A 21,451-nucleotide genomic window follows, 5' to 3' on the forward strand; every position below is an offset into this window, starting at 1 on the left:
TCAGTTACACTTTGACCTCGGAGTCCTGAAATTAGGGCATCATGGCATAATTACAGAACATATTTTTGAGATTACGTAGTTCAAATAAAAAGTTTACCTTGAACAAAAATCAATCTGTTATTATCTATCAACTGCAAATGAATCCATATTAAATCCTGTAGAAGAAATCACATAGCCCAAATAATTGACAGACTCATTTTTTAGTATTTTTAGTATTAAATCTTTTTATTGAAAAAGGCAGCTCAAATACAAGCAGAGAAGCATTGCTGATCATGAACGCACCAAACAATGGAGGAGGCATTGAAAACCCAAGACAGCTATAAGTAAACGGTACCCAAGTCCCGCAATGCTCTCTCTTTTCCAAAGTAATCATAAAGTCAAGTTGGCTGCAAAAAGGGAAAAAACAACAACCCCCGCTTCCCCTCCCCCCACACCCATTCTCAATCCCTTCCGACAGACTCATTTTTTAACAAACATTTCTTGGGTTTGGCTAATACCTTGCTCTCCCTACCTACAATGCTGTAATACATTTTTAACAGGAAATCTGTGTTCCTTAAAAAAAACTAATGTCCAAGTAGACTACCATAAACTGAAGGATCAGATTAGAGAAAATAGAATTCATGAATTGTTGAAATATAGTAGGGGCGTTACATAAGCCAAAAGGCATTACTCAATATTTAAAATGCCCAAATGGAGTCCAGAAGGCAGTCTTCTACTCATCTCCAGATTTAATGCAAATTGAGATGGTAAACTCCTCTTAGGTCAAGTTTTGTGAAAACCTTTACTCCTTGAAGGACTTCTAGAATGTCTGAAATAAGCGGTAAATAAGCAATAAAGGATAATAATCCTTAATATCTATCTTGTTCAGACCCCTGTAATTAATATAGGGCTGAAGTTCTGAAGTTGCTTTATACGATGCAATAAATAGAGAAGCCCCAGCAGGAGGCTTGGAAGAATCAACCAGTCGATTAGCCAGATTAGCATCTAGGTAATTCCTAAGAGCTTGTCTTTCAGGAGGTGACAAGGGACAGATTCGCCTATAGGGAATGATGGCGTATGTTAGGTCGATGGCACAATTAAAAGTTCGATGAGGGTACAACTCTTTAGTAGAAGATTCTGGAAAGACATCCGGAAATTCTCAGTAGGTATCAGAAATGTCTGTGATCTGAATTACAAAGTGATTATTGTCAACCAGTGTATTTCGTAGGTGTACAGAAAAGCTTTGGGTAACAGTGCAATGAGCTATACAAAACTCAGATCCCATAAACAATGTCTATGCTGACCAGTTGATGTATGGTTTGTGTTTGTCTAAGCGATTGATGCTCACCGTTTGATGCTCCAAATAATAGGAGAAAGAGGAGAAGATTTGAAATCAAAAACAATGTCCTCATAGTGCACAGCTTTCCTAAGAGGTAATAGTTTGGTTTCTTCCACAACTAAGCTAGAGGCCACAAGAATTCCATCTATGGATTCAACAGCCACTGGTACTTCTGTTTTTGTTAGTTGCAGTATGGTGAAGTGAGGTGCATTGAATGTCCATGTAAACACTCCATGCTCCAAAATCAATATGAACTGGCACAGTGTGATGGCCAGGTTGCATTAAAAAGCCCCCTTGTGAAAGAACAAACTTGGACGAATACAATGGAGACAGCAGGAGTTTCTGGTTGTTATTCGCCTCTAATTTCTAAACTAGGGACAAGCTCTTTAGTTTCTTATTGACATCTACAGTGACATCATTTATGACAACACTGTACATGTTACTTTAGGTCTATTTAGGTGTACCAAAAATGATTGGTTGTTTATGATTGGTGTCTTATCCACTTGTAACCAGGATAGGATTATCCTGGTTACAAGTGGATAAGACACCCCTCAGTGTTTAACAGACCAGAAGTGAGGTATGAGGTGGTGCGTGACCATCCCATTTTTAGCGAGGGTTGATTGTTCAAGGGTGTTAGGGATGGAAGTGGCTATCTTAAGAACAGTTTTTCATCACTCTCATGAATTTCAAGTGTTCTTAGGTGCAGCACCTTATGGGATAAAGCAGTACTGGCAAAGAGATCCCATGCATGGACAGTTATTGCTACGTATGGTATGCTAAAACCCCAAAGATATTTAGGAGACTCAAATAGCCAAAGGGCAAAGTTGAAGCTGATGAATCTCCATTTTGGAAATAGCCAATTTCTTGGAGATGCCCCTACATGGAAATTGATGAGTAGTGAGAGGGTGTGTTGCCTCTGTTATTACAAGAGGGAAGACATTTGTCATATCATCTGTAGCTGCCCTGCACTAATAGAGGAACGTAGGAGGCTGCTAAGGTCAGACTTTAATAGTCAAATTATATGAACATGCCGACAAGCAGTCATAGCCAGTTTACAAGGAGAAAGCTTGCAATTTATGGGTAGATTTTTGAAGGTTATAGAAATAATGGAGAAGAAATTGCTTAACTGTAGACACTGAGGATGGTTTTATTTATACCTGGTTTTATACATTGATGAAAAGTTTCTTTTAATTATGCGGTCTTAATAATGTATGAAATATAAGAAGAATTGTATAATCTTGTTTTAATTGCAAGTTTTTAGTAACAAACCAATACATTTTTTCATTAATTTTTTTTTTTTTTAAAGTGCAGCAACTTTTAGCTTCTACAGAGTTCCAAAAGTTTTTTGCCTGGACCAAAAAAGAAGATTCTTTAAGGTACCCAACGGTCTATAATAGAACAAGATATCTTTTTTTGTCTGTACAGTTAACATTTTATTTGAAGGTATAGGGATCCTTTTTCGGGATGGCTGGTGGAGGTGGAGTCCTTGTAGAATTGGTGACATGTACTCCCTGGAGTGCAGTCAGAGGAGTGTTCTTGTTACAGCATTCTGAATTTATTGTAGTTTGCATATAATGAATCCATAAAGCCAGGATAGATGCCAATCACATAGATGAGCTTTGATATGAGAAGTGGGAGCATCGTCTGCACTTTTGCTCCTAACCTATGTGAATATTCTGTGCAAGGTTTTTAGTTTATGAAAAATGCTTCTCGTGACTATGTTCAAGATATCTCTGAGTTCTGGCACTTTATCGAGGATAGGTTTTAATACACGATCACTCCTAAGTTCAACATCTCTCTTGAGGTGGTTGGAGGGGTATGTATTTCCTATGCTTATATATTCCTAGGTTGATTTTTGCACCGTTGTCCAAAGGGCATCTAGGTGTTTATGGCACAGTCCAGATTCCTGCAGGTCTTCTGGGCTGTTCATTTTTAGGATGCTTTTAGTGTCATTTTAGTGCCATCTACACAGTTTTAGAATGAGAGATTGACGGATTGGCTCAGGTCTGATTAATGAGAGAGGTAGATATTGAATAGGAGAAGAGGATAATGGATCCTTGGGGAACCCCACAGTATAGCATGTGAGAAGCTGGTGTGCAAGTAGGTAGAAATTCCAAGCTTTTCCTTGAGGTAGGAAATAATCCATTATAGTGCATTTGCCCATATTCTGATATGGTTCATCCTGTGTTGACTGTATCAAATGCTGCTGATAGATCAATGGGCGGTAGAGCACCAAACCCATTTTTGTCCCAGATGAATTTGAGATCATCCCAAATAGATGTCAAGGTAGATGCCCCTACGTGGTTTGAATCCAGGTTGCTGATGCAATGTCAGGGTATTAGTTTCAGTAAAGTTGAAGAGTGGTAAAAACACTTATCTTTTTAGTAGTTTGCCCAGAACTGAACCATTGGATCGTAACCAGCCATTTGCTGGGTTAAATATGTTCCAGGAGAAGTATCTAAGCTCCATTGATTTGTTTAGAAAGTTTCTAGTTACTTTTCTGCACAAGTTTTTAAGTATATCTTTAAAGATCTTTCAAACAACAGGTTCTAAAGGTTAATCATGATTGTCAAGTCACATTGATGAGGTCAGAGAGCATGTCGGACATGGGTTTGTCAGGTATGGGAGTTGTGTGGCAGTTTTGTCCTTATGGTAATCATACACTTTCACTATTCTTGATCTACATTTTGTGGCACTTTTCGTGACAGAAAGCATCTTCTAGCACTTTAGGTTTACAGAGTTCTTCAAGGACTTTTTATAGTTCCTTTGATGAGCAATCTGCCTCCATGATGCAAGTGGATTAGTAGTGTCTTTTGGTGGTCCTCATGGCTGTCTTGAATACTGTGTTGTATCTCACAGACACACCTGATCTTTTCCATTCCTTGATTTCTATAATGTGTGTCATAGAACACTGAGTTGTGTTTTCATTTATTTAAATGTGTCATTGCTCCATGTTATTTCTTGGGGCTGCTCAGGAGGAGGTTTTTAGTGACATCTGGTAGATCAGTCCTGAGAAAATTCATTTGTAAAAGATGGGTACAACTTATTGATACTCATTGATGTTTTTGCTAGGTGGACGTTGATTGCTGGTAGGCCTCATCTCTTCCTTTGTCTATATGTGGTGATGGTGTTGAGTCTTGCCTTTGTCATCAAGTTGTTCTTGTGATCTGGCATTGACATTTTAGAAGAGATGATGTGGAGGTCATCCCAGTTGATGAGGAGCTTATCAGATATACATACATTTTCCAAAGGGGAGAATAGGATTTCAAGAGTATGGCCAGCATGAGTGTAGCCTGATACCATTTGCTGGAAGTTGAGCACCTCTAGACTTGAGCATCTCTAAACAAGATATGGAGGTATCCCAGGAAATATAAGTTGGGATATTTTAGTAGGGACCTGGTACTGTGCCCAGTAATATATCCTTAAATGTTCTATTGCAGGAATGCAGACTGTAGGGTAAGGAGCTGGTGAGATCTGGGTGGAATGACATCTAACTAACAGGGATTCTCAGTCTGTTCTGGTGAATTCATTGGTGCAGAGATAATTCTATTGATTTATTTTGAATGTCTGCTTCCATTTTGCCAGCATAAGTTATGCTGATAACTTATATCTCGATGGAGTGGCTTTATTGTAGATGGGTGCAGACTTGTTGCTGAGACATGGTTCTGTGATGAATACAATGTCTGCTCCCGTCCTCAGAGAAGATCAAATATATTAAATCTGTTCTTGCTCATGCATCTTGTGTTGAACCATGAGCAATTTATTTGCTGCTCCTTTATCTTCTTGTGTGTAAAGGGGTAATGGCAGGTACTAGGGGAGAAATAAAGGCAAGAATGATAAAAGTCTATATTTATACACACACACATATATATACCATTAATTTGGGTAACAATAAACATCTGTTATTCAGCGCCAAGAGACCCCGACGTGGTAAACGTGTGCTTTACAAATACACATGTTATGTTATGTTATATATATATGGGCAACGAAGAAGACCGCCTGGTCGAAACGCGTCTCCAATAAACGAAATTTCACACGGACCCTGGAGTGCGAGTCTTTTGTGTTTCCTCTGATTTATTGAGTGGGGAACCCTTTCAGACATATATAGATATATTGTATCATGTGATTAAGCCTCGAGTCAGAGGCGAAACGCGTTGTGCGGTCTTGCTGGGTTCTATGGAAATAAAGCACTAAATTGCACCAGTAACCTGGGTCTGTCTTGTTCGCTTTTCTTGGAGAGCTGTCTGGGTAAAAGGACAGTGATGTGGCGGCTGCCATGTCGAGCGGAGTACAAGGAATATATATATATATATTACAGCTCAAAAAGCACCATAGCGCCGCACTCCCAGGCGGGTGCCTCCGTTGCGAAGCTGCACTCGCAAATCAAATACTGCTCCACCTCCCCAAAAGCGAAATCTCCCGCAGGAAGAAAGGAGGCACTCACGGAGGTACGTTTTCAGAATGTATTTACACAGCAAACTGACGCGTTTCGGTCGGAACCTTTCTCTAAATTATCAACCCTTGAAAACTTATTTTTTATGACATAAGTATGTGTGTGTGCCTGTGTGTGTGTGTGTGTGTACTACGTCATTTAAAAAGGATATAAATAACTCACATGCATGATAAAGCACCACATTGTAAAATAGGCTGTGTGATACTTACCTGTATAGATTGTGAGATAAAGGTACTGTATGGTAAAAAAAACTTGTTGTAAAGGTGGCATTCCCTATTTAATGCTTCTAGCATATCTCAAAATGTAAGTCACAATCTGTCCTTTAAACTCCTTTCATTCATTACTCTCTTAATCGCTGCGTCCCATAACATGATCTCTGACCTCAGCAGTTAACACACATGACTAGGCAAAACGTCCCACATAGGCTCAGTACTTAACACAATACACGTCCAACCACACGCCCTAGACAAGTTACTTAAGCTGTATCTGAATGCTTAAGTACAAATGTAAGACTTTTTAACTGGGTGAACTATTAGATGATTTCATTACCATCAAATCCATGACTAACCTTTGTATTGTTGGTTTGGCCTGTAGAGGTAAGTATGAGGCGATATAGAGGTATAGATGGTATAGATGGTTCCACCTGAAAAATACACAGCAGTAGCAAAATAATTGTGGTTGTGGATTAGTAGTGATGTTTTTCTTGGTGATTGGTGATATTATCAAATAGATGAGCTCAGTGCACATCTACCAGTGCTTGAATGTAGAGTATAACACCATGAAAGGCCAGTGTGAATGAATGAATGAATAAACATCCTTGTACAGTGTGCAGCGTGAAAGGAAATACCTCTAGAGTTTTATATTTTCTGGCTATAGAGGGAAATGGATTTAGAGACTTATAGTTTCAGGACCACACAATTTTGTCAAGTGGAAAATCTAGACTCAGATCCAAGTGTCCCAGATTCAGAGGGCCCGATTCACAGAACTAATTTAAGACAAAATCCTAAACTTACTACTATTTACTCAGTTTGATATTCACAGAAGGCACTTCCAAATTTTGGTATTCACAGAAGGCACTTACTCTTTGATGAGTAAGTGCCTTCTGTGAATACCAACATGAGTAAGTGCCTTCTGTGAATACCAAAATGAGTAAGTGACTTCTGTGAATACCAAAATGGTAGTAAGTTTAGGATTTTGTCTTAAGTTAGTTCTGTGAATCGGGCCCAGAGTCTGCAAAGTAAGATTTAGCCGACCGTATATAGGTGATCATGCTGAAGTCTACAAGTTCAAAGCAGCATTTCATTGTCAGCTTCAGGATGCTTCCCTTTCAAATGTATTTATGTTTTTTACCTACAGGGCATTTATACACAGAAGAGAACAGACTCTCAGAAGGTCAAAGAAGATGTTGTTGATTTTGCACGTTTTAAGTGGCCTTTGCTATTTTCTAGGTTTTATGAGGCCTTCAAGTTTTCAGGTAAATATATATTTTCATATTTATTTTTTGGTTACGTTTGATAAACATTTGACAACGGTCATATTTTTAGCACTTTTAAAATCACTTCGGTCTATGTTACAATTTTTTTTTTAAAACACAACAGTGCTGCCCAATAGACTCCCAGTAATCTGGGTTAATCACATATATGGATATAACAAATACCCGAGGTCTGCACTTAATCTGTTATTCTGAAAACGAATTCAACTTTCCACACCCCGCATTACATTTAGGTACACACAATGTTTTATGTACCAGACCTGGTATAATTATACCTGTAGGGCAGATTACAATCTGTTTAGTTTGTTGCAGAGGTTGGCCGTCCAGAACTTTACAATTATATGCTTTATTTGTGTGTACTGCCTAGTTTGTGAATATAATGGCAAACAAACCTGCATCATTTGAAAAAATGTCCTGATGATTTAAACATGCTTTGTTAACATTATGGAACTATAGCTCATTCCTAATAACTATGTTTGTGTTCTCTCTTACAGGACCCAGTCTGCCGAAAAACGAGGTCATTGTTGCTGTCAACTGGACAGGGGTCTATTTTGTTGATGAGCAGGAACAAGTTCTTCTTGAGCTGTCTTTCCCTGAAATCACTGCAGTCTCCAGTAGCAGGTAGTTGTCCTTTCTTTGCAAACTCCTAGGATAGCGTTGCTAGAGCCCATGAGAGCGCATTGTTGCATATATTTACGGAAGGTGAAACCAACCAAAGAGCAAGAATGGCAGATGACGATTATTACACATAAAAGAAAATTGTGTTCTTACTGACCAATGATCATGTTTGCATTTGTTTCGCTTGTAGCTACTATTTGCAGGATTTGTGAAGTGCTTGTTTCATGACCACCTTGACCCTCTTCTTCGTTCCGATCATTACTTGATTCCGATTAGTGAGTTTCCCTTTGAAGACAGGCAACCATGTGCTACATTTGACTATTTATGGTTTGAAAGTACAGACCAGCCTCTCCCACTGCCTAGGTTAGGATATTGAAGTGCCTCCTTACCAGGAGAAATCCTATTTAGTCTGTCCTTAAGGGCAGGCATTAAAGCTCCTGTGAGTGGCATGGTTGTTACAGCTTTTTCATAATTTGCTTCTTTACAAGTTCCATTTATATGTACTGGCAATTTTGGGCATAAATCAATGCTTCTGAGTTCTTGGTAAAGCGTGGGCATGAATTTATCAAACTAGAGTTCCACTCACCCTTGGTGGAGTTGTCTACTGCTAAATCCCACTGCAGTCCTTACACACCTTTGAGCCACACTGCGTTGGTCCACGGGAGGATGAGCTGTAGTAGCTTGTGCACATCTAGTTAAAGCCTAAATGTGTTTTATTGGCCCATTTGGTTATGTGGTCATGGGTTTAGAAATGTGGTTTTAGTGGACCCACAGCTTCCAAAGATTCTGGGTCTTAAAATTGTGAAGGGTTAGGCTAGAGTCTCCAAATGTATGTTAGGCAGTCACCTAGGTAGTTTAGGTGATCCAGCAGGGAAAAAGGCAATTGTTTGGGCCAAAGTCTAGATGAAATGTGGGTTCTATGAATATTAATTGAGGATATGATGGGCACATGATCATGGTGCTTGAATATTATTTGAATGTAGCAGTGAAAGTGCGGGAAGAGGCAAATCATTCAATGTGAGGAGAAGACTAAGAACCTGCTTTAGAGTTTGCAGGATGGGTTACTCCATCACATCCTCCTTATAGCCAGTGCCTTATGCCCTATGGCACTTTTAATAATAGCACAGGATACTTTATCACGTTTGTGAAAGAGTAATCATCACATTTGTGACAGAGGATCTATCCATCAAACTCTGAATCAGGTTCAAAGGCAGAGATTTAGAATTTTTCAGCCTGACTGCTATACCACTGTTGTGACAAAGGCAGCGATTCTTCAATGCTAATAGTAGGCAGTCCGCCAAGCTTAAAGATGCTCACCAAGGAAGTGTTTTTTTTTCCTCTGCATGGCAGTAGCCACTTCAGGTAAAAATATAACTGGAATGAAGCAGCGTTGCAAAACTCTTATCATTTTTGTGAGACCTGGAGTCAACCCCTAAATCGGAGCCAAGTATTCCATATTCCGTATTCGTTTGTATGCATTAATCCTTCTCCAAGATCTATGCAACTCACAGGCTTTTCATTTGACATATCAGTGACATCAATGCCAGATGATCTCAAGATTCTGTATGTGCTACCTTTCCATCCGCACCACTCACTAGTCTACCTGCCAATTCTCTAGCTTCACAATGTTATTAAGTACTGACACCCTAAAAGCGAGTAGCCAAATGAGATGTTCAGAATCCTGCTTGGATCCCATGCCTACTAGCGCATCTTTCCTGACAGAGGTCCTGTGCATGCTAACCAAGGCATCCCTACAGAGGGATACTGGGCCACAAGCCATTCAGCAAGTAATTATTTTGTGTTTGCTGGAAAAAAAAGTTCCTTTAAAATAATCTATTCCACAGAAATTCAGACCTATATCCACCCTGCTTTTCATTCCTAAACCATTGAAGCAAAGGTCAGTGATGAGCTGCTGAGCTATCTGGAAAAACTAGCAAATAACCTACTGTTATGTTATCTTCAGTCTACTTTATGTCTTCCCATGGGCACCAAAGCTCTGGTGACCTTGAACTGAGAGATGACTGGAGAACTGCTATGTTGATTATTCTAGGCCTATCTACAGCGTTTAAAACCATAGAACACAGCGTTCTCCTTGACTATCTGAACTAGGTACTAGGTCTTTTGGGCACTGTACTGCAGTAGATTAGATCATTATTAGATCATTTCTCTGTGACTAGACCCACAGGGAGCAGTGGGGTATATTTTATCCACTGCCCCACTAGCAGCCTACAGTGTCCAACAGGGGTGTGCAATTTTCCCTGCTATTTAACTGATGTCTACTTTCCCAGGCCTAATTCATCGTGAGCTGTGGTCTTTGGGGTCAGCTGTATGCTGATGATTCACAGATTCTGCTCCTGGGACCCAGCTCAGATTGGTTTGATGGTCTGGCCCTGGATCAAGAACAACTTGTTTTGCCCGAATGTCAATGAGAGCAAAGTTCTGCTCCTCGGCTGCTCAAGTCTATCAGCACTGACATTCACCTGCCTCAGCTGTTTCATCTCTGAACTTTCTACTTTTGAGTTTGTAAGGAATCTAGGGGAGATCTATGACAGCATTGTCTCCTTCAGACCCCTGATGAAAGCTGCAGTAAAGTCAGCTCTCTTCCATTTCATAATTCCACTTCCTACTGGAATTTGAAAAGATGAAGCTTCTGACACAAGGTATAGTCATATCCCAGTGACACTAGTGCACAGACAGCATAGACTTGGGAAACTGGTCGCACACCTACAGTCAGTCCTTTAAAGTTTTCTTTGGGCTGAGTTATCACAGAAAGTTGCGTAGAATTGGTTGGCTGGCAATTCCTAAGACATTCTACTTCAGTAATTCTTGTCTGATGTGGAAATGTATTAGGGCTTTTGCGCTCGAGTACTGGGCAGGCCTAATCATCCACCACCCACCCATGAGCTGTCTCTTCTCTAGAGGCAAGGTACACATGTGAAAAATATGAGCAGCGACTCCCTTAACTTTGCAAGAGCCAAGCCGTGGAGCGGCATACTAAGCAGTCGATGTGACATCTTATTTGTACCACTTGATTGAAGACCTATCTGCAGGAGAAAGAGAAGCAATGCTATCTCCTAATGGCTCACAGAACTGTCTTTATCTGGGAATTGTTGGATTATATATTCTGTTTTTAACTGGTTTGCTGTAACCAAGGAACCCAAGTTCATATAATTTATTGTATATGCAACGCTTCATATATACAGAATATTTTTGTATTAATATTACTAATTGAAAGTTTTGTATTAATTGTATGTGCACTTTAGGCTCATCAAAATGTGCATTGCTGCTTTTTATAAACATGAGAGCCCACTGAGAGCACAATAAACATCTGTTATGTACACCTAAGAATGAATAGCTGAAATTGTCCAGGGAGTGCAGTGGGGGTTTGTGCTTACTTTTTTCACTCCAGAAGCAATTTTGAATTATGGAAATGGGTGACAGAGGTTTCTTTGAATGCTTCTCTACTTTTGTAATACTCATTCCAAACTTAGAGTGTCATTAGGATGGCCCAGTGTAATGGATGCATGGATTGTTGTGGTCTGTGTACTTGATGAAGCTTGGGGTTGATTAAAGCTGGAGAGAGAATGGGGCCCTGACAGTACCTACCTGCTGTTGCTGTAATCTAAGAGCCTAATATGAGTAAATAACGTACATCCTACCTGAAGGCTGCAGACTCTTGGGTGAAGACTCAACCCTCCATTCTCAACTACAATATTTAGAGGGGAAATTGTTAAAAAGTACCTTTGTGGAGATGCAGCAGGATTCTGGTGTCAGTTGGGAGCTAGTCCTGAGTCAGGAGGGGACATGCCTAAAGTTGGAGAGAGGCCTTGTAACCAGACGCGTATAGTCTGGGTCCGCCCACCCTCAAATCCAATATAACGGGGCGTCACCATGTCTGCTAAGCGGGAGGAACCCAGTGAGAAGGGTGGGCAAGGACAAGATGCCAGATGAAGAGAGTGAGTACTGAGATGTTCTGCCCAGTGGGCAGTTGACAGGTGCTCCTGTAAGCACACTGTCTAAGTCATTAGGTAGTCTCTATAGAGGCAATGGAAGCAAGTAACGAGGCCGTAAACCTGTTTTCAAAGCAATATTGAATATTGAATCAGAAGGAAGGTGCATAGTTCAGTGAGTTTACACTTATAGCGTGGTGATGAGGCAGTGAATTTGGATTTCTCGGCTGTGTTGGAAAACCGTTTGCTTCTGCATGTGCTCAGCATACTTGTGAGTTGGACACTGTAAATTTGAGAAGACAACTTAGAGACTCAGCGCTTAGAGACCCCGGTGGTTATAACGCGCTATACAAATTAAATAAATAAATAAATAAATAAACTCTTTTTGGAGAAATGATTGTACTCCGAATGCAGACTGCATTGCAGTTACAAGATATGTCACTGTGTTAGCATCAACAATGTGATCTTTAGCAAGTATTGTTTTAGGCAAGACTTACATGGCCTTGCAAGTTAAACTGCAGTCACCTTTTGACGTGCTGTAGTGCAGCATGTGCTCATGCTGCACCAGGGAGAACCATGATTCTAACCACGTGGATGTGGTGCACAAGGGCATGTTCTGAGAGCAAGCCCCCACAAAGAACTCGGAGGGCGTGTGTCTTAGGTTTGAAATCAGATAAGCAACGACGAAGAACCCTACTTCTTATGGGTCATTGTTGCATTGGTTTGATGTTTGTCCTATGTGTAAGGAAAGAGGAGGATGTTATAAGGTGATGCGTCTGTGTATACATGGGTTGAGAGGCTATGCATAAGAATGTTGAGAGTAGATAATTTGAGAATGTGACGATATATGGAATGATGATGCGTAGGTGCTTGGGTAAGCTTGGATGTTGATTACAGTTAGAGGGAGGATGAAGCCCTAACAGGAGCTCTCAGTTTGTAGCTGTAACCTAAGGGACTAATATGAAATAAAGAACTTACCTCCTTACCTGGATGGCCCGCACTTTCATGTGAAGACACTGCCCTCCAACTACAACAGTCTTCTTCCATAGTGCTAGGGCAGCGGGTTAGCTAGCCATACTTAGAATCTAATACACAAATAGGGCAACCCAATTGTCCCCAAGGAACTGGGTATAATAAAAACAAAAAACAAAACACAAACAACAAACAAAAAACAAAGAACAAAGGTAAATTTTTTGTTTTTTGTTTTTTGTTAGCCATACTTAGGGCCTGTTTAGATCTCGGCGGACAGGTTACTCCGTCACAAAATTCATTAATAAGATCGACAACATCAATTTTGATAGAGGGAAGGACCTATTAGTTACAATGGATGTGACTTCCCTTTATAATCAAATTCCCCAGGATGAAGCAGTGGCAGTGCTCTCCCACTTTCAGGATTTACGAACGAGACCGGTTCAGGTGCCCACCCAATTTTTAGTGGATTTGGCAGCATTCGCCCTTAAAAAGAACAATTTTTGTTTTGGAAAATAATTCTTTTTCCAAATCAAAGGGGTAGCCATGGGCTGTCCTTTTGCCCCGGAATTGGCCTTCCTGTTTATGTCTTTGTACGAAGATACCTTCATTCATAACAACAACCCATTCAAAGAACACATTGGAACGTTTTCATCGACGATGTGTTTTTAATCTGGACTGCTGGTGAAGAAAGATTGTTACTTTTCCATAAATGGCTAAATGCTAGGACAATCGATATCCAATTCAGCATTTTATACTCGGCAAATAAAATTCCTTTTCTAGATGTCGAAGTTTTCCCTGCTGAAGGCACGTTAGCAACCACACTCTTTATAAAGCAAACAGACAGAAACAAGGCATTATAGTTCTCAAGCAATCATCCCCGCAGTTTGAAAGAAAACTTGCCATACGGACAATTTTTAAGGATCCGCTGGAATTGTTCATTTAATGACGATTATAACTCCCATGCTAAAAAACTGGAGACCAAGTTATGCGAACGCGGATACCCAAAGAAATTGGTTCATAATGCCAAAAAACGAGCAAGGTGGACTCCAAGGGAATGTCTCTTGGAACATAAAAGCAGACCTAAAATGAAACGGCAAGTGTGTGTCACCACCTTTTGTCCAAATGCCAACAAGCTGAAAAAAATCATTGGACAAAATTGGCACCTTATAAAAAATCTGGACGAAAGCTTACATGAACCGCCACTGTTTGCCTTTAGAAAAGAAAGTAACATCGCTAATTATGTGGTTAGAGCTGCAGCCCCGAGGGAGGCTCAACCCACCTTGAGACAAATAATGGGTTTAAATCCCATCGTAGAGCACCACAAATGTGGTACCTGCGTGAGCTGCGAACACACTATCGAAGGCTCACTCTTCCAACACAAAGGAATCTCATGGAAACATGACACTTTCAGCAACTGCAAATCCAAATATGTTGTGTACGGGGTACTCTGCCCGTGTGGCTCTTGTACATTGGTAAAACAAATCAGGAAATATGACAACGTATTTCCCAACACAAATCCAGAATTAAAAACAACGTTGAAACAGCACCCCTTGTAAACCATTGGACAAGATTAAAGCATCAAATCAGCGACCTTAAGTGGACAGTGATTTCCAACGTGGAAAGTGGACCTCGTGGAGGTGATCTTGATCTAAAATTATCCAAAAGGGAGGCCCATCTGATTGTGAAGTACGACACGGCTGTGTCAGGCCTTAATGAATTATCTGAGATCTATAAACTTTATATCCACCATGCTGGTGCAGACCACTCAATGTTGAGCTAACTTTTGTTAATGGCACTTACAGGATTCGACTAACTCCGGTAAGAGTAGACCACCCCCGTATCCTTAACAGTGCACCTTACTATTAAGACCCGTATTTACAGTATAAATGTCTGGTTGTTCAGGTCCTTGGACACGCTTCATTTTCCCATTTTACTCCACACCAATTACTTTACATTCAGTTTCTGCACGTGTAGGTAGGATACCTCACTGCCATGTCTCGATTTACAATTGCTGCTTACTGCCGAAAGACCCTTATTTTCATTTAATTTATTTCCCCGAACCACTTCTTTTCCACCTTTTCAGGTGATTAACTCAGCCCATTGATCTCGAGTCTGCCCGGCTAAAAGACTTTTTGGTGAGCTGATTGGGTACTTTGGTGTTGAAGTGCTCGCCTTGATTCTTGATGTTTTTACACTAGCAACTAGACATATGTTTCTCCCCTTTTTCCCACAGAGCTTACTGGCCCTGATTAGAATCCTGTGAACGTCGAGGATTCGAAACGCGTAGGCCTTTGATCTGCTAGTGATGTCTTGATGCCTTAATGGATTTTGTGCATCTTCACTGCTTTTGCTTTACCCTCGAACTTTATTAACTAAAATTTGAACTCTTCGACTACTAAAATTGTACTGAGGTGTATTGTTGTGATTTACTTGAAAAAGCCACTAATAGCACAGCAGACGTAGTACTCCGCCCACTGGTTTTTCCCCAAAAAAAACCATCCAGTAGATGTTGAATACATGCTTTTGATTGGTTGAATGCGAGTAGTATGAATCTGAGACGCTTGAAGATTATGAATGAGAGTTTGTATGAGATTTTATATCCCACTCCAGTGTCCTTTTCATGATTGGTTTTTTTGATATTTGATGTTGTCTTTTGAACCCCAGTATTAATTAAAAATTTGTTCAAAAACCTTTTCTAAAATAAATTGCTATTGAATAGCATTCAGATGTATTGAACTGTGGTCTTTACATTCTTGCAATTTGTTTGGTGGAAATTAAGTATCATTATTGGCATTTCCTTTGTTATATTGTATTTGGCTCAGCCTTACTGATAAGAGCCGGCCCTGGTTGTTATCAGCGCTGAATCCTATTGTGGCTCAGCAAAATACAAATAGTTAGGTAATGAGGCACTTGCCCTTTCTGTTCCAGATATAGCCAGTGTAGGTATGCGACACCGTATTATGGGCCCGGGTGAAGAACTCCCTCCAGCAGTCCATTTTGCTTGATAAAGAACAACTGTTGAAAGTGTAGGGTCCACCATCATATTGTTACCTGTTTTATGCTCTTATGTTTGAGATTAGGTGGGTAAGGTAATGTAATGTGATTGTTACTCACGGAACAAGCCTTTTGAATTGTGACCACAGTTTATTTTATTGATATATATTGTTTGGAGTTAGTATTGTATACAGACTTCCCCTCACTGTTCTTTTTCTTGATGCCCCTCAAATCTAGGGGTGGTAAGCTGCAAGGACAGAGCTTCACCTTGGCTACCATTAAAGCAGATGAGTATACTTTCACTTCCAACAATGCAGAGGATATTCGTGATCTGGTTGTAACCTTTCTGGAAGGACTAAGGAAACGGTCCAAATATGTTGTCACGCTGCAAGACAACCCAAATCCAGGTGAGAAACTTAGTGACGTACCCTAATTGAAGAGAATAATAATTTATGTTTCAAAGGGCATTGCTTTTTTATTTCTTTGGAAAGAGGACTGTTAGTCACATAATATCACTCTATTGCAATTAAACAGCTTTATCATTTGACATCATTTCTGTCCCTTTGTGGTCAGCAAGAGCAGGATGGTGCACAGATGGGTGGGTACTAAGCAGTTTCTTTTAAAAAAACACTTCATTCATCAAGATCCCCTTCACCCAGACGTAGCATTTTGGTAAACAGAACTTTAACATGATGGTATACCTGAACATTCAATAGTAAATCAGACAGACCTACACTACAAAAATGCTGTATTTTATTGGCTCCTAGCCAGAAGAGCCATAGTCAGTACCTGAGAAGCTTACACGAGGGGCTTGTAGACCCACACATTGAATTATAAATCGAATAGATCAACCCTACCAAAATGCTGCATCTTGACTATTCCCGAGATGGTTAATATCCATCCTGGCGATTCATGGTTAAAAGTATATATAGCTATACATGTCTAAAACCCCAAACATCTGTTCACATTTTTTTTAACGCCTGTAAACCCCCTAAAGTTAATAACAACATGGCATTCGGGAGTGCCTCACTTTGTCACGTATATAGAATCTTAGCACTCTAGTTGTTCATTAGAATTCTGTGATGTGGCTGCAGTACTGACAGACAGCTATTGTTGCTGGAAGTATGTTTTATTCAGTTTGTCAGACTTTTAACTTACTTAGTTGAGGAAGATATTTTTGAATTTGTAGAAAATGTATCCTCATTTCACCTGCCAGAGCACTAACTATATTTTTCATGAGAAAACAGTTTCCCCTCAAAGATGGGTCCTTCAAATCGCAAGAGCGGTTCACCATTTTGTACAGTATGATATTCTTGTACAACATAAAACAGTTCCTAAAATGACCATGGTACTGCCAACAAATAATGTATGATGTGACTAAAATGTGTTATCACACTTACTATATATTCCTTTTTGTGACACTCAAAACCAGACCATCACTACAATGCTTTTCAATAGGACAAAAACAATTGAGCCTTGTCACCAAAAAAATCAAATATTTAATTCAACACACATTCATGAATTTCACCTCAAATGTTAAGGGTCTGATTTACAGTAGCAATATTATAAACTGGGGAGGACACTCTCCGGTAGGAATCTGGCTTCTCCTTGGGCACTCTGACTCCACCCGATTAAATAATTACCTGGAAGTGCCCTCCCCCATGGATTATATTGCTTAGTTAGAACATTTGATAGGATGACAGTGCCAAAGATGCGAAAGCGTCATAAGATCAGCACACAAAAGTTTTTTTATAGTACACTACCTGCATATTTTGCACATATTCCATGTGGAAACGTATCTTTGTTATTTGGTCCTTTTGTCCTCAATTCATGTTTACTCACATAATGTAATTATAATGCACAAAAAGGCAACTTTAATCTCAAATTCCATATCCTGACAAATGTGAAATGTTATAATCATAAATTGCAAGTACAATAGCAGGAAATGTGTGAATATGTTGTAGCTACTTCAGAGGTACAAATAACTTGCGTCCAGAGTATGAAAGTTTAACCTGGCAAACATTAACTGATCATCACACGCTCATTATATTGCACTCTAAACTCCGACATCGAAGCTAAGTGGTGCAAACTGGTTGTACATGCGTCAGTAGTTACATTTTTCTTCTGTTCACACTTGCCAAAGTAGGATTTCCCCAATACTACAGCCTACAAGTGTTGTGCAAGAATGGTTTCATTGTAAATTTGTCCACAATAAATTTTATGGCTCTCCACGGGACCATGCCCTCGAAAAACATATAGGACCTGATTCTAAAACAGTTTGCCGTGACTTACTCGTGTTGTACATCTCAATTCCCAGAGTAAGCCAGGAGTACTGGCTTACTCCAGAGATTCATGTGTAAGCTATGTGTATCACAGGAGTAAATTACTTTTATTGTTACACCGATATTTGTGAATTGGACCCATAAACTTTAAATGGTTTCCCATCAACTTGCACCTTTCTTTCTAGCCACATTTGATAAATCACTTTCTAATGGAGCAGTATTCTGGTTCTTAAAAACTCGGAAGTCACATTCCTTGTCAAGAAGCCTAGGCTACTTTTCGTCTTTGAATTTTAGCTGTGTTGATTCAGTAGACCACAACCCTGTGTTGTCAAAAAATTTCAAAGATTTTTTTAACATTAATGAATTCTCTGGACTGACTATAGCATGGTGTATTGTATTGTTTATTTGTTATGAGGGTTTTATGTTATATTATTGTGTACAGAAATACTGTCTGACATAAATACTGTGTCTAAAATATTGTTTATAAAAATATGTCCTATTTGGAATACATTTTCTAGGAGATATTCTTACAATTATTTTTTTATAATGCACCGCTACAAGTGAAATGAATAATCTGTGTCTGTTACGACAATAAAACTTGATATCCTTGTTGACATACCTGCAGTTGGGGAAGACTCTGGGTTTCTCAGTTTCCTGAAAGGAGACCTGATTATCCTAGACCACGATACTGGAGAAGATGTGATGTCCTCTGGCTGGGCCACTGGGATGAATGAAAGGACTAAGCAAAAGGGAGATTTTCCAACTGAGTGTGTGTATGTCTTGCCTACAGTCACTATGCCAGTGATGGAGGTTGTGGTAAGTATATGGGAATGTAACATTTACTGTTACTGCTTATTGCTAATTGTGTAGTAGGTACAGTAATTTGGCATTGCAAATTAAACCTATCATTCTTGAAAACACTGCTAAAGATGGCTCCTAGGACCAGGCACAGAAGAACAGATCGCATGCGGAGCTCATAAAGTTGTCCTCCCTTGAACGAGCTAATAATGGGGACAAACTGCTACCCCTTTTTGAAAAAAAACCCAAATGCAATCATTAATGTTAAATAATATTACATGAATTAGTTTGAAGCATGCACGTTTTTATGAACCATAGATATACATGGAAAGAAAAAAGAAAGCAGCATATATTTAATAAATGTATCTGCAAGTGGGCCTACTCATTTTGTAGAAAGTTGAGTCCGAAATGTATTCCTTTGTTTACAAAGCATTGCAGTTATGATGATCTGAAATCAATTACAGAGGGATGACTGAAGGGAGAGCCAAGTGTGTAATAAAAAGAAATGTGAATCAGGAAGATAGCAGCTGTACTTTGAAATAGTTATAAAGCTTCATCAGAGAGCAGGAATACTAACTGTCCAGATGAAAAATAAACTGGGTATCATCCACATAAGATTGTGTAAACTGAGAAGAGCGGATCACCTCTGACAGCAGACAGACATGTAAGTTACAAAGCATTGGGAAAAGGAGCTGATAATAGAAAGGGGGTAATTATTGCAACAACAAGAAAATAGGTCATCTAAATAAACTAAGCTAAGTCATTTTGTAATTGCCATGTGCTAAGCATCAAGAACTGCCCATCGAAATACAATATCCTCAACATCACAATTTACCTAGTTCAGAAACTATACCACCTTCCTACCACACTCAACCACACTTATTACAACTGCATGACTACATTGCATATCCATTGACCCACGTAAAAGTGCAGCGACTGCTGCCATAAAAAGTGGATGTCGCGGTGAATAATAAAAATTAAAAAGACTTACCTGACTCTGCTGCCAGCTGTGGTGCTCCTCTACCAGCTGCCTTAATGCTCCTTTGCAACACAACACACACAGCAGGCTCGCAGACTCCCCCACCTAATCCGGATGCTGCTCTTGTGCTGTACCAAGCATGAGAGAAGCACCAGGATTGGCCTGATCTGGCTGGTTTGACACTTGCTCAGGCACAGGGAGTCGGTGCTGTTTCACCACCGGGCTGTAGAATACAGCTGGGTTGGAGAAACCTAAGTGTGCATGTCTGTTTACTGACATGCTCGCTTATAAGTGCTCACCACTCCTCCTCCCTGCCATGCCCCCCCCCCCACCCGCACCCTAGACTGGCATTTGCTCAGTCAGTAAAATAAAATGATAATAAAAGCATTTTATTATCATTACATTTTTGCTGGCTTGCAGTGGGGCAACGCCCCTCTGCCATTAGGGAGGAGCCGTCGCTGGCTGCAGCTTATGTCAGTACCACGTTGTGCACTCATGCACCAGATCCAAAACCATTATTCAGCACTTTTATACCAACTGCTTCCAGGGCGGTGGCCTATTTTCATAACTTCCGTTTGACTCGTAGGAGCTTCATCTAGATTGCAGCTAAATACCATGCCATGGGTACATAGCAGCCATCAGTACTGGGGCCTTATTCCAAATACATCTTGGCACTGTACAGTTAGATCCATACTTATTTTTGGTATCAACTTTTCTTGCGGAGACCTGGTTAATATACTTGGAGATCTGTTTTTTATACTTGGAATAGTTATTTGAAGATGCAAGGAGAGAGGGAGCAGGGACATTGGCGGAGCTGGGTAAGGCTCTTGAATGGTTGTTGAATGGCTCCCAATATTTTGTAATGCTCTTGAACCAAGTATAGTTAACACTTTGTGGCCAGTCATTCTGTGCCTCCAGCATGTTTTGTGACTACTGCATTTGACTTCTTGTGATGTGCTTTGATGCCGCCTTGAGTATGAGAGCTAGAGAAGGCAGAAGAGGAAGGAGAGGGGTATATGGGCATCCATCAACAAGAACATGAAGACTGCCTTTTAGATGCCTTATACACCTGTTTATCATTCCTTCTTGAACCTCCTCACAAGATTCATAACATATCTCTCTAATTTAATTTGTTGTTTTGAATGTTCTGAAATACTTCAAACACAATATTCTTGAACCAAAAAGATCCCTGTGCAAAAACCTTGCAGGTTTGTTTTCTTCTCACTAATCTACCGTAGTATTTGAGTTATCCCTTCCTTAGGCCCTGAGTTGCAGTTGGCATTCATTTTCACATTTATGTAGATTCCTTGATTAGTACAGAGGTAATGAAAGAGACCCCCCCACCCCAACCCTGAGTGAAGCTCTAAACATGACACATTCCATTGATGTTTGTTGGAGGTATGGTACATTTGAATATACTCTTAACTCAATGAGGACTCTTGAAATGTAAATTCCCAGTGGGGTAATTTAAAGGGGCTGCTGCTATTTCTAGTCAGCGGCAAAAAAGGGGGTGGTGATGGACGGAGCACCTGAGCCAATCAAACACTCCCACCCAGTCAACAGATCTGGGTTTAATCCATCACCGTTCTTTAGCC

General features: G+C 40.0%; 1 protein-coding gene across 1 annotated transcript in view; it reads left to right on the forward strand.

Annotated features, from left to right (window-relative positions):
• The window catches only part of MYO7A (myosin VIIA), a 778,803-nt gene that overhangs the window by 638,419 nt on the left and 118,933 nt on the right, over positions 1 to 21,451 (forward strand). Inside the window, exons 34-37 of the mRNA XM_086933887.1 lie at positions 7,128 to 7,245; positions 7,758 to 7,884; positions 16,035 to 16,204; positions 18,705 to 18,895. Of these exons, the coding sequence (XP_086790013.1) occupies positions 7,128 to 7,245; positions 7,758 to 7,884; positions 16,035 to 16,204; positions 18,705 to 18,895 (606 nt within the window). The remainder of the gene's footprint in view (positions 1 to 7,127; positions 7,246 to 7,757; positions 7,885 to 16,034; positions 16,205 to 18,704; positions 18,896 to 21,451) is intronic.

Source organism: Lissotriton vulgaris, chromosome 8, assembly GCF_964263255.1.
Source record: "Lissotriton vulgaris chromosome 8, aLisVul1.2, whole genome shotgun sequence".
NCBI classification, from domain to species: domain Eukaryota; kingdom Metazoa; phylum Chordata; class Amphibia; order Caudata; family Salamandridae; genus Lissotriton; species Lissotriton vulgaris.